Source organism: Lonchura striata, chromosome 15, assembly GCF_050655825.1.
Source record: "Lonchura striata isolate lonStrDom1 chromosome 15, ASM5065582v1, whole genome shotgun sequence".
NCBI classification, from domain to species: domain Eukaryota; kingdom Metazoa; phylum Chordata; class Aves; order Passeriformes; family Estrildidae; genus Lonchura; species Lonchura striata.
Window position 1 is genome coordinate 12,218,471 of NC_140717.1, and position 13,800 is coordinate 12,232,270.

At 54.7% G+C, this 13,800-nt stretch overlaps 1 protein-coding gene across 3 annotated transcripts in view; it reads right to left on the reverse strand.

Annotated features, from left to right (window-relative positions):
- The window catches only part of MYO18B (myosin XVIIIB), a 62,634-nt gene that overhangs the window by 18,457 nt on the left and 30,377 nt on the right, over positions 1-13,800 (reverse strand). For all 3 annotated transcript variants that reach the window (XM_085593190.1, XM_021544591.4, XM_085593189.1), the window contains exons 30-39: positions 13,132-13,255; positions 12,378-12,572; positions 12,185-12,295; positions 11,438-11,542; positions 9,241-9,387; positions 5,993-6,106; positions 5,494-5,610; positions 4,184-4,267; positions 3,013-3,150; positions 2,611-2,796 (exon numbers count right to left, since the gene is read on the reverse strand). In XM_085593190.1, the coding sequence (XP_085449316.1) occupies positions 2,611-2,796; positions 3,013-3,150; positions 4,184-4,267; positions 5,494-5,610; positions 5,993-6,106; positions 9,241-9,387; positions 11,438-11,542; positions 12,185-12,295; positions 12,378-12,572; positions 13,132-13,255 (1,321 nt within the window). The remainder of the gene's footprint in view (positions 1-2,610; positions 2,797-3,012; positions 3,151-4,183; positions 4,268-5,493; positions 5,611-5,992; positions 6,107-9,240; positions 9,388-11,437; positions 11,543-12,184; positions 12,296-12,377; positions 12,573-13,131; positions 13,256-13,800) is intronic.

Sequence of the window (13,800 nt, forward strand, 5' to 3'; positions counted from 1 at the left end):
CCTCCCTGCACTGCAGCCTCACCAGGGGACACACGCAGGGGACAAGCATGAGTGTTTGCACACGCATGATGAACACAGAGAGCTGGGCTTGGGTTTAAGCTCCCCAAGGTGGAAATCCATCCCTCCCTCCTCACCATGACTCTGCTATGGTCTGAGGACACCAAGGGGGCTGGGGCTGGCCTGTCAGGCTCTGGGTGTCAACACAGCAGCTGAGAAACGAGGAGCTGCTGCAGGCTGGGATCCGGATTTTATTGGAAGAGGAGCTCCAGCTCCAGGGAGGAAACCCAGGATGTGCAGCCAGAGCAAAGAGAGTCCAGCAGGGCCAAGTCCTACCCCCATCATTACCAAACATGCTTGGAAAGTGTACAAAACCCATCCTTCTTACAAAATTCATGAGGCAGAGCCATCTGCATGGCAGCCAGCTCTCATCCCTGCTCCTCACTGGGTGTTCCCTGCTGAATGGCACAAGGCTGCCTCCCAACTGCCCTAAACTGGGTGGGAAAAGAAGGAGGGATGGGATAGATGTTCTAAGCCTGGCTGGGGGTGATTTTCCACTGGGGATGATTTTCCACTGTGAGAACAAAATACCTTCTATTCTGTATATTGTGTATATATATATGCTATATATATCTACATATACAGGCAGGCAGCTCTGAAACAAAACAGGATTTTTAACCCAGTCTCTGCCAGGAATTTGTCTTCAAACCTCAGCAGTGTGTGGTAAGTCCACAACCTCACCACCGTGTATTTAAATAAGTTTTCTAAAAATTGTTAGGAGCAGAGCATGACTTAAGTAATGTCAAGTGAATAATTCAGGCTGGATTTATAATTGATGGGGGATTTAGCAGGAGCAGAGCCATAAGTGGCTTTCTATTAACTATTGATGCTCCCCATCAGGCTCCCAACAAGCTGGGCTGGGCTCCTCCATCACAGCTCTGCCCCATGTTTTATTTAAGTGCTCTTAAGAGGACACACAGTCTGGGGGATGCCTCTGCTCCCAGGAATGTCACAGCAGTCCCTGGAGCCAGTTCCCATGGAGCAATCGCCATGGGAAAGCTGGGATGGGGAGGTGTGTCCGGGGGAGCCCAGCTGCTCCTCTCTCCAGAGATGACCCCAAACATCTGAGTGCCTGGATAACCCCAGAGCCCTCAGTTCTGCCTCACAAGTTCAGCTGTTTACGGGGGTTTGTGGCTTATTTGAGGGAGGTGCCTCAAAATTCCCTTCAAGACATCTTTGCACACTTCATCTGGGAGAACGCAAGAGTGCAAAGAGATTCCTGTACCTTCCTTCACCCATCGGTCACATCCCCATAGGAAACATTCAGAAAGCTTCTAAAAATACAGGCACAACACCAAAAATACAGCGAAAAGAACCCAACCCCATCCCAACAGCCAGAGCATCCACGCTCCAAACGCTGCCCTTCCAGCAGAGCTGCAGCAAACACCCAATGTCACAGCACCCACAGCCTCAGGGACCCACAGGGACCCACAGGGATCAGGGAGCCCAGAATGCCCATGGCACCTCAGCAGAGCCTCTCACTCCACCTCTCATGGCTCTGCAGAGCATCAGAGAGATCCCATGCCCAGGGGAGGCTGCTCTGGCAGCCAGAGCAGGCAGGGCAAAGCCTGACCCTGGTGCAGCAAGAGGATTTGGAATCATTCACACCATTCCCCTCAGGAAGGCTGGCAGCCTCGGGGCAGAATAAATCCCGAGATCTCCTTGATTGCTAACTAAAAGATTATTGATAAAATAACTGCTCCTAACTCAGCCCTGCTGCCAGCAGAAGTGCAATATCTTTCAATTACCACCCGGGAGTGAGGCTTTCCCCTGGATTACTGGAAGAAACAACATGAAAAGAGACTCTGGGAATGGCTGGGAAGTGAAGGTGAATCTATTTTTGCTGCTCTCCAAAGCCAGCTGGGGCTCTGCTCGCTCGGAGTGGGTTTAGCTGCTGGTTGGCACTGTCTGAGCTGCAGCCACGGGGGTGGTTTGGCAAAGCCAGGAGCTCCAGCAGGATCTGGTGCTTGGGCTGAGGCTGGCATACCCAGCCCTGGCACACCCAGCCCTGTGGCCAGCACTCAGCACTCAGGGGCTGCTGCAGAGCCAGGGCATTTCTCACCCACCGTGGTCCTGCCTGACATGAGGAGAACCAGCATGAGGAGCTGCAGGAATGACCTGAGCAACTTGGAATCATGGATTCATCTAGGATGGAAATGCCTCCAAGATCATCCAGTCCAACTGTTACCTCAGCATTGCCAAATCCAGCACTAAACCACGTCCCCAAGTGCCACGTGCACACGTGAACTGCATTTCTATGAGCAGGGCAGGCAAAGCCACCTCCTTCCCACAAAAAAAACCATGAAGCAGAGTGACAGTCCAGGCTCCCAGACCAACCATGGAGAAAGGGAATGTGAGGGTCCCCAAGGACAGATTTGTTTCAATGCTTTGGGGCTGCAGAGAGATGCAAAGCAATTCCCTGCCCTCCTAGAGGAGCAGCCCAGGACCACAAAGGACCACACAAAAATGACTTTTCTGGAGCCCTCAGACCAGCCCAGGGGTTATGAGGGGTCACCTCCATCTGCCCAAACCCCGGGAGGGGCACCCCCTCACCAGCTCCATGCGCCGGCGGCTGGACTCCAGCTCCCTCTGCACCAGCTCGTCCATGTCAGCCTTCATCTCCTCCATCCTCCTCTGGTAGTACCTGGTGTTCTCCCTCTCCCGTGCCTCCGACTCGGCCGCCTTCTCCAGCTCCTCTCCCATCTGGATGATGCTGTCCCGCAGGCGCAGCACCAGCACCTGGCGTGTGAGGGAAGGCGAGCTGTTGGCAATGTCCCTGCCAGCACCAAGCTGTCAGAAACCCCCACCCAGCGAGAGCAGCGGTGCCACGAACCACCCGGGCTGCCCCAGTGCCCACCTGTCCCTCCCAGCCCTTCCCAGGTGCTCCTGTCCCCACAGGGGAGGCGGTGGCACTGCCAGGCCTGCCTGGCATCAGTGCAGGTGAGGAGGGGGTACCTCGAAGCGCTTCATCTGCACGGCCTGGAAGTCCAGCTGGCTCTCCAAATCCCGGATCCGAGCTTCCTGCCGGCTGACGATGGCGCGCTCGGCCGGGCACTGCTCCAGCTGTGCTGCCCTGGCCTCAGCTGCCTGCAGCTGGGAGAGCAGGGGCTGTGTCAGAATCCCCCAGCCCCTCTGCTGGACCCTCTGCTGGACCCTCTGCTGAGCCCCTCTGATGGACCCCTCTGCTGGACCCTCTGCTGAGCCCCTCTGATGGACCCCTCTGCTGGACCCTCTGCTGACCCCTCTGCTGAACCCCTCTGCTGATCCCCTCTGCTGACCCCTCTGCTGAACCCCTCTGCTGATCCCCTCTGCTGACCCCTCTCCTGGACCCCTCCCCAGTCCCTCCCATGCACTGGGGGTCTCTGCTGGCCCCTGAGGTGATGAGGCCAAGCATTTCCTTCCCTTCCCAAAGAATCCCCTGCTGTTAAAGGCACACAGAACAGGCCTGACACCCATGTGTGGCTTTGAGGAGAACCAGGGACACGTGGCTGGGGCTCCTTTGCTTTTCCCTTCTCACAGACTCTTTGAGGACAGCAGGTGTAAAAATTCACAGTCTTTGTGGAAAGCTGCCTGGACCAAGCTGTTTCCTCAGTTCTTACACTGAGATCTCCAAAGGACACTGCCCTTTTAGTGATCCCGGTACAGCTCGGGTTCACATTTTGAATTTGACCTAAAACTGGGGGAATTTGTCTCCTTTTATCCGGCCTATCTCCAAAGCACCACCCGCTCCGCCTCGGAGGGAGCGAGTCCTGCTTCTGATTCCTGGGCAGCTTAGCCACGCTCCAGTAAAGCACTTAACTTAATGGGATTACTCATGTGTTTCAAATTAAATCCCTCACTCCAAGAGGGTTGGCACAGCCACAGAGGCAAGGGGGTGCAGCCCCTGCTGGTGCCCACCCCAGGGCAGCCCCGGGGTCAGCCCATGGCAGTTCAGCCAGGGAGAGGGAGAAGCCAGGCTGTGAATCCCAAGAACTCTGCCAGGAAAAGATTTCTCCAGCCTAAAGAGGTCCCACTCCTCAGCAGGGATGCCACAGGCTGGGCAGGAATTACCCTCTCCTGCAGGAATTACCTTCTCCTGCAGGAATTACCTTCTCCTGCAGGAATTACCCTCTCCTGCAGGAATTACCTTCTCCTGCAGGCTCTGCTTTTCTTTCTTCACATCCTCCACCTGCGTCTGCAGCTCCCGGATCTGAGCGATGTCTGTGGCCGACTGCAGAAACAGAAAATTTGGAGTGGGAGCAGCAGGGCTCAGAGCAGAGGGTTGGTTCCTGCCTGAACCTCCTGCCACTGGGACAGTGAGCTGCTCCTGATTGCTGCTTCCCTTAATTTTAAAACAAATATTTGTGGATCGGGACAGAAACCAGGTTGTCCTGGATCTCTATCACCTCTTCAAGGCATGGATTGTCAGCCTGGCCAGCCTGCCCCTCTCCCATGGGAGTTTTGGGGTCCCTCAGCTCCCAGGACAATCCTTTGGGAGAGCCTGACATAGTTTGGATATGGCACTGGAAGCCCCAGGGCTGTCTGGCAGCACTTTTAAACCTCTGCAGGAGAAAATGGTGAAAGAAAGAATAAAAGTAATGCAGAGGGACAGCTGTAAGATTCCCCAAGTGTTAAAACTAAAGGCAAAACACCTCTGGAAAGAAGATCAGAAATTGCAGGTGAGAGGAGCTGGTGCTGTGAGCCTTCCCTTCCTCCTCGCAGCATCTTTGTCCTGGGGTCCTCACCCCTCTGTGCACCCCCAGGTGTGGGAACCCAGAGCTTCCCTCTGGCTGCCCTGGGACCCTGGCAGGGGTCAGGAACCCCCCTGGACAGAGCCCCCAGAGACACTGTCTGTGATCTCTGTCCATGGAAAAGAGTTTTCAATCCTACAGGATGAATTACCAGCTCTGAGTGTTTGATATCAGTAATAATTAAGTGTGGCACGGGTGCAAAAGTAAAATTTTAGGATTCTAGATGAGGGGTCCAAAGAGGACAAGATGGAGGAAATTGGGTGTGTCTTGTCCTTTTTCTCCTTCTTCATGCCCTCCATGTCTCACTGTGGTGTTGGCATTTTTCTGTTGGTTCAGGCTGGGGACACACTGTCCAACGTAGGTGACAGATATTGGCACGTTCTTGTAAATGCAGCCCAGGGAGTTTCTGGTATTTAATGTTTGTAACATCCCACTGAGGGCAGAGCCCCACACGCTGCCCTGCAGGACAGAGCTGGGCAGGGCAGCAGAACATGTGAGAGATAAACAGAATAAACAACCTGGAAACCAGCACAGACCAATTATGGCTTCTTCTTTGGCAGTGGGGCAGAAAGACAGACACTTTTTGCAATTTTGGGATCATCAATACCTCAGATTCCAACACCCAGGGGCCACCACCTGCCCTGTGCCAGCCTGCAGGTCTTTCTGAGAGCCCTCACAGGGTTGGAGACGCTGCCCCAGCTCCTACCTGGGCGATCAGAGCCTTGTGCTTCTCCATGAGCTCGTTGAGGTCTTCCTGGTCCTCATCGATGCGTTTCAGCAGGTCGGCTCTCTCGTGCTGCAGCTGGAACAGCTGCTCGTCCACCTGCAGGAGAATCCACAGCACCACGGGTTCATGGAGCCCCCAAACCCCCTCTGGGATGTGCTGCCAACAGCCTCCAGCCCACCCGAGAGGCACGGCAGGACTATGGGATGCTGCTCCCTTGCAGGAATTTTGTCCACCCATTAAACCAGCCGGGGGGCTGCTGTTTGCAAACAGTCCAGGTGGTTTTGTGAGGAATATCCTTGGAGACTTAACAAATACGCTGGGACATATTGTAAATATCCTCCAGGGTGTGATGAACACTGCGAGGTGATTTATTAAACACTCTGGCAGCGGCTGATTTAGCAAAGCAGCTGCTGATTGCTGCCAAGCCCCCTCCCCGAGGTGGGACTGTGCCCTCCCTGGGACAGCTCCAGGAACCCACCAGGGTTTTGCTTCTGCTGAGGGTCTCCAGCTCGGTGTGCAGGTTCTCCAGCTCCAGGGCTGCTGTCTGCTGGCATCTCTGGGCCTCTGCACACTTGGCTTCACTCTCTTCCAGCTGGGAAAAGTTGCACAGGATCATCATTAAATGAGCAGGAACCACATGCTGATGGTGCTTGCCACCGTGCCACAGAGCCACGTTTGTTTCCACCTCCACAGAGCGTTTTTCCCTTCTTCAGCAGGGAAATCTCCACCTTTTATAACCCATTCTGCTCCTCAGCTTGCCTGCTCCTGCTTTACAGGGCAAGCAAAGCTTCCTTGGCACCTCCCAGGACAGATCCCAACACCACTGGGTGAGTCCAGCAGCCACATCCTCCCTCTTCCTCGGCGAGGCAGAGCTGAGATCATTAATTTGCAAAATTATGTGATTTACACGTAATTCCTGATTAGAGCAATTCATGATTCGGGGGTTTGCAAATGGGCTTTTCACGTGGCGTAAATTGCATTTGCAAATACACGTGGAAGATCCCATTTATAAACGCTAATTTGCTCTCGGGTTTTACAGCTCAGCCATTAAGATCACAACGATTTTCAATGGGCTGCAAACATCTGGAAGCTGCAGCATCATCCCAAAATCTCCCCCCTTGCCTGGGCGGAGGAGTTGCCATAGGCTGTACCTGAACATCCAGTTCCTTTCCCTCCCTGCTCGTTGGGGTTTCTTTCTTTTCTCTACAAAAAAAGAAGAATAAACCCCTCTGCTCACTGCTCATTTCCTGTGCCTGGTCCTGGTTTCCCTGTGGAATTCCAGGCAGCAACCATGGCGAGAGTTTGAGAATTATTTTTTTTCTTTTTTTTATCTCTTGCCCTCAAAAAAAAAAAAAAAAAAAAAAAAAAAGGTGGGGGAAATAATGGAATTCTATAATTCTATAACTGGAGCAATCCTCATCTCACTTCCCTCCACTGTTTGGGGAGATTGAGAACTCACATTAGAGAAGGAAGAACTTTCTTCCATCAGCTGTAAAAAAGTCTCTGTGCTTTGCTGGGATGAGTTGAAGGTGCCACTCAGGTCAGCTCCTGGTTTTATGGCCTTTCCCACCTGTCCAGCTGCATCCCCAGTCATGGACTGGCCTCTTCCCTGCCACAATTCCCACCAAACCCCTGATAGTTCCATCAGGCAGAAAAGCATCTCCAGGACCCCTCATTAAACATCAGCTTCCAATTCACTTCGTGTAATGGAATTTTCCCACTTGGGAAGAATAAATTGAAATTCCCCCCAAAAAAATGCATAATGTATGAAGTGTGGAACAACATTAGTTTGCTGTGAACACCATCTGTTAAATACCTGCATAAAATGGATGCCTCAGCCTTATTAAGAAACAATGCTGCACTTCCAGCCATATGGATTTTGATTAACGGAAATGTAGCATTTTAGCAAAGTTTTTCTTCTCGTGCAGGTCTGTGGGCTGGTGGTAGGATGCATTGGCTTTTGAGAAAGTCGTCATGAATGCCATTAGAAATTGTTTCAGTTTAAAGGACAGAATAATCATGTGGCATTTTAAACACACGCAGAGTCTCAGTGTTGGTGGCACAGCAAAAATTCCACATTCCCAAAATCCAGGCTGCTTGCTTCTCTCCAAACACAAGGGAGGCGAGCACAGGCCGTGGAGTGAGGGAGCCAGGGATGGACTGAATGGAACCTCAGGGACAGAGAGTGACCTTGCTGTGAGAACTGGGGTGTGCAGGGAGCAAGAATTCCAGAGTCATAAGGGTTGGGAAAGACTTCCAAGGTCATCAAGCCCAGCCTATGCCTGATCCCCACCTTGTCACCAGCCCAGAGCATTGAGTGCCACATCCAGGAATTGCTTGGACACCTCCAGGGATGGCATCTCCAAACCTTCCTGGGCAGCTCCCTGACCACTCTTTCCATGAGGGAATTCCTCCTGCTGTCCAACCTGACCCTCCCCTGGACCGGTTTGATGAAGTTTTTTTTCCTCCTGTCCCTTCCCTGGGAGCAGAGCCTGACCCCTCAGGCTGTCCCCTCCTGTCAGGGAGTTGAGCAGAGCCAGAAGGTCCCTCCTGAGCCTCCTTTTCCCCAGCTCCTTCAGCTGCTCTCTCCATGACTTTACTCTCTGGAGGAAAGATTTACTTCCCCAGCGCTGCTCCCCAAGTGAACTGGGCATTATTCCCCAGAGAGATGGGGCTGGGCATGAAGGGATGGGCACGGGATGGGCAGAGGAAGCACCTCAGCATCAGTGTAGGTCCCTCAGATCAGCACATGAAGGGCCCTGAGGGCAGGGCCCTGCCACATTTCCCTCCCACCAGGGACTGGGAAAAAAAACAGGGGCAGTGCAACCTCTCCAGCCCCAAAGTGGGATTTGGGAAATATTGAGGGATTAGGAAACACTGAGGGATTAATGAAGCCCAGCACTACACCACTGGGTCAATAATATTTAACAACACAAGAGTGAAAAAATGGCCATTCCCCACTGTGGCCTGTCCCAGCCACGGCCATCTCCTGCCCTGGACATCCAGGTAAGGACCTGGACACACCTCCAGCTCCATCGGGCCCAGCTCACCTTCCCCTTCCCCCTCAGCACAGGTGGGAGCAGCTGCTGCTCACAGCTGTTATTTATGCACAACGACCCTCCCAATTATATTTGGATGTTGCTGGGATTGCTCGTGCCTCTGTATTCATTCATTTCCAGGGGAAATGTGCAGAACAGATCCATTCCTGAGTGGTTTCAGAGGTCCAGCGGCTTTAGCTGACCCCCTGCTTGGCACTTGGGAATACACGGCCCACAGGGGGATGGACACCCCGTGGTGCCCCTGTCCCATGGCAGGGCATCCCACTGGGCAAGGAGCTCACGCTGGGGTCGGGGATGTCCCCAGTGTGGTGGCACAGAGCTGGCACAGAGCTGGAGTTGCTGCCCGGGTCGCTCAACACCTCTGAGCTCAAATCCCCCCCATCCCTCTCCCGCTTCCAGCATCCCTATGGCAACGCCGCCCCAGCCCGGCCGTAGGAGAGGCGCAGAAACGCGCCAAACAGAAGGTAATTAACGGGGAAAAAAGGCAAAAACACTTCACCAGCGTTGGCTTAATTACAGGGAAGCGCTCCTTTCCCAAGGAGACTCTGGCGGCGCGTCAGCGCTCAGTCAAGCCGGGGGAGCCGGGCGCGCTCCCCGCATCATCTCCCCGCATCATCTCCCCGCATCATCTCCCCGCATCTCCCCGCCGCCCCCGCTCCCTCCCCACCTGCTTGCGCAGCTGCTGCAGCTCCTGGCCGCTGCCCCCGGGCTCTGCCGGGGCCGCCAGCACCAGCTGAACATCGGCCAGCAGGGCTCGGCTCCTCCGCAGGTCCCGCCGCAGCCGCTTCTCCACGTCGAAGTCGCGGTGGCCGATCTGCGGAGGGGACAGGGGGTGTCAGAGCCCTGCTGCCCCCCAGAACCTCCGTCAGGCTTTTCTGCCGCACCCCAAGGCGTTCACCACTCACTTTAGGGATGTTTTGGTCAACTACGCCAAAGCATTGAGTGCTACGATGCTCCTTGAGCAACTCCAAGTTGTTCCATATTGTTCCTCTGAAAACATTTAAACATTTGCCCACCCCTGGTCTCCACGAGTCACATCCTCCCTCCCAAAGGGACAGCCTGGCCACACAGCCACATGGAGTACCTTAAAAAACCCACCCTCTACCCTCCCCTCCAGAGAGAGGGAGAGAGCAACCATGGTTACAGGGATAAAGGAATTAGAAAGCCACCAAATAAACAAGGACATGGTTTCAGTGCTTGATTTCAGCGTAACTGAGGTATAAGAACATTTTCCATTTAGGTTGTTTTCCACGGCTCTTGTTTCAAACCCCTTCCTTCTCCTATTTTCCATTCGCTGGCTGAAATCAACTGTGTGGATTTGACCTTGTAGCCTGGTTTAGAGCTGGCTGGAATTTGCTGGAACAAGAAATCATTGGCATCTCCATTTCCTTAATTAGTTTCCTGGGTTGGCTGTTTTCTTCCCATTTTTTAATGAACTGTCCTCTGCAAGCCAGAGGGTGTTTGCAGCACCACCACTGCTGCCCCCCTGCCATCCCTCCAGCTGGATCCTGGACACTGCTCACATCATTTTCCTGTTGCTCAGGGTCTGGCCACAACCACAGGGGATAAATTTGGTGCCACGGCTGGAACCAGCTGCCCCCTCCCACCACTGCAGCCCAGGAGTTTTAAGTGACAAAGCCAGGATTTGATTTAGTAGCTGCTGCCAAGCTGTGGTTGTGTCTCACAGCAATCCCACCTACACGGCCTCATCTCCCCTTCCCTTACACCAGGACTGCCCGTGGGGGGCTGGGGGCTGCCAGGACAACACCTGGGGACTGTCCTGGAGGGAGAAGTGGCCGTTCCTCCTGTCCCCCTCCATCTCAGCTCCCCTCCACCGAACAAGCAGATCATGTTGGACTGCTGTGATAATCCCCTGCTTTGATACAGCATTATTTATTGTGACAGTTCCCTAAACATTTTCTAAGCCAGGAGCAGGAGGGTTGTGCTGGATAAGCCTCATCAGAACATTTTGTGTCTGCCTGAAATACTCCCCCCGTTCCAGTGCTGCAAAGATCCCAGATTCATCCCGTTTGATGAACCCACAGGACTGCCAGGGCTGGTGAAATGGTGAAATCCGGCTTGTGCCAACAGCCAGAGGACACAGGGCTTGGTTTCTGTGCCAGGGTGAGTGGCACTGGGGCAGGCAGGGTGGGGGTGGGCAGGAGGCAGGGGGACATGTGGCAGATCCTGCGGGCTGAGCTCTGGGGAGTCCTGGAGTGCAGCACCACGGAGACAGTGACACTGAGCTGGTGCCATCCTCAGCCCTGGGCAAAGGGCCAGGTGGGACCTCTCTCAGCCCCCAGAGCTCTGGGATGGCCTCCAGGTGATGCCAAGGGATGCTCAAGGAGGCTGAGTCCAGCCCCTCACCTGCTGACTGAACGGGAGCAGAACTGGGTGTGCTTTTTTCCAGTTGCTGCCACAGACTCAGCAGAGAGGGGAAAATGATTTGTTCACCAAATGTGCTTGGGATATAATTCCTCTGCAACGAGCAGGATTGGATAAACTGCTTTTCGAGGCACTTGGATGCACTCCAGTGCTTGTTTGACTCTCATGAAGCACCAGGGAAAAGCAGACACCTTTTCCTGCTTGGATTAATTCTCCCATACAAAAGGGAACAATTCCCCTCTGCGGGTCCTTAGTGGGACCATGCAGCTCCTGTGTGATCCCTGCAGTCCCAACACCTCAGATCCCAGTGCCTGCTGTGGGTATGTGGCATTTGGGAGGGAGGAGGAGCAGAGCACCACGAGCAGCTGCACGTGCACCAGCACCAGGCTGCTGCTCCAGCTGCTCCTGTTTATCCCATCCTGTTTTTAGGGCAGGGCATGGCCCACGAAGCAGCCCCTGGGAGGGCACTGCCCCCTTACCTGCTCACACAAGGTGCCAATGAGCCCCTCCAGGTCCTGCTTCTCGTGCAGCACCATCTGCTTCTGCTCGTGCTCCTGCTCCAGCTGCATCTCCAGCTGCCGGAGCTGCGTGGGAGGAAAACCCAACCACGCTCAGTGCCCGGCCACCCCTCAAGGTGCCAGCAGGGCACAGCCACTGCCACGGTGGGGGTTTGGCATTCCCCAGGAGAGGGAGTGCACCAAGGTCTCTGCAGCCAGCCCTGGGGACCAGGAATGAGCCATGTCCCCTGGAGCACCTCCTACCCCCGGCAGTGCCAGTGAGGAGGAGAGGAAGCGCTCCAGGGACTTGCAGGACACTGGGGACAGGATGGGCTGTTTGAAGCACACCCAGACATGCCCCTGCAGCTCTGGAATTCCTGTTTGCACCCACCGACCTCATGGCCCTGGAGAAAGGCTATTTTCTGTAAATCATCCCCAAACATGATACCCTGGGGTTGGCTCTGGTGTTACTGGGAGCAGCGGGTCCATGTGCTGCACCACGTGTGGCTCTCACACATGTCCCCAACAGCTTCTCCAGCGTGGCAGGGGCTCACCCCTGACCCAAAGCCTGATCTGCACCCCCAGGCTGTGACTGGGGCTCATGCCAGGTGATGCTGGGAAATCAGCACCCCAACACTTCCCTGGGAACACAGACAAAAGGAGCCTTTCCAGGGGACATGGAGAGGTTTGGGGAGCACCCAGCATCAAACTCACCGAGCGAGGACCTACCCTCTTCTGGCAGGACTTCTGCATGTCCTCCAGCTCCTCATCCTTGTCCTCCAGCTCCTTCTGGTGGATCTGCTTCATCCTCTCGATCTCCAGCTCCAGCCTCTCGTGGGCCTGAAACACCTGGAGATGATGCACAACCCCGAGGGGACGAGGATGGTGGGACAGACACCCCAGCCCCCCAGCCCCACGTTACCTGCTCCAGGTGATCCACGGCAGCCGTTTGCCTCTCCAGCTCCTTCTTCTGCTCGGCAGCGCTGCCCTCCAGCTCCCAGAGCTTCTTCTTGAGCGCAGGCACCGTGTCCGTGGCCCCGGGGGTGCTGAGCTCCTGCACTCGGCTGGCCAGCACGGCCACCTGCTGCTCCAGCCTGGCCACCTCGGCCTCCTTGTGCTGGGCAGAGCGGGGCTCAGAGCCCAGACACTCACACCACACCCCCAGAGCTTTCCCAAAGGCATCATCCCAACCCCCCGGAGCAGCAGCAGGGGTTGGGCAGGGCATCCCCACCTTTTCCCTCTTGATCCTGACCTCACCTTCCCACTCCCCAGGGTGCTCCCCGTGGGTTTCCTGCAGCCCCAGCTGCCTGAGGGTGCTGGCAGCAGCCTTGGGGGTTACCCCCACCCCAACAGCCATGCCCCTGCCAGCACGGTGGCATTTTTGGTGCAGCAGCATCCCACAGGGCACAGAGCAGCACCTTCCCCAAGGTGGGGCTGGGGGTAGGCATGTGAGGAAGAGCACAAGTGACCCCAGTGAAAATGGTGGTGGCCCTGATTAGCTGAATTGTGGGATGGGGACCACTCATCGTAGCAACACCCCTTCTGGAAGGGGAAAGTTATTTAAACCCACTGAACTGTGCTGAGAGAAATTGGAATCAAGTTTCCTGATTGCCTCTGCTCTAATTGCAGAGGTAATGAGTGCTGTCCCAAAACAGCAAAGTGGGGTCTCCTCTTACCTCCAGGCTCTGCTGCAGCTTGCCCATCTCCCAGCGGATGCTGGTGTTCTCCTGGGACAGCTTTTCACGGAGGCTCTTCTCGAAGGCAGACTGCCCCAGGGCCTGGGCTAACTGCAGGTCAAACCTGGAGGGAGCACAGCAAGGTCAGGCTGGATGGGGCTTGGAGCAGCCTGGGCTAGTGGGAGGAGGATATTCCTGGGGCTTGGAGCAGCCTGGGCTAGTGGAAGGAGGATATTCCCAGGGCTTGGAGCAATCACAGAATCACAGAATAATGAGGTTGGAAGAGACCTCTGAGATCATCAAGTCCAACCTGTGCCCTAACACCACAACTAGACTATAGCACCAAGTGCCAAGTCCAGTCTTTTTTTAAACATATCCAGAGATGGTGATTCCACCACCTCCCTAGGAAGGCAATTCCAGTATTTTATTATTCTTTCAGTGAAAATTTTTTTCCTAATATCCAACCTAAACCTTCCCTGATGTATCTTGAGACTGGGCTAGTGGAAGGAGGATATTTCTGGGGCTTGGAGCAATCTGGGCTAGTGGAAGGAGGATATTCCCCCTCCATGGCAAGGGATGGAACTGGATAAGCTTTAAGGCCCCTTCCAAGCCAAACCAGTCTGGGATCAGACCACGTGCCAGTCACACAGCAGTGGGATGGAAAAATAA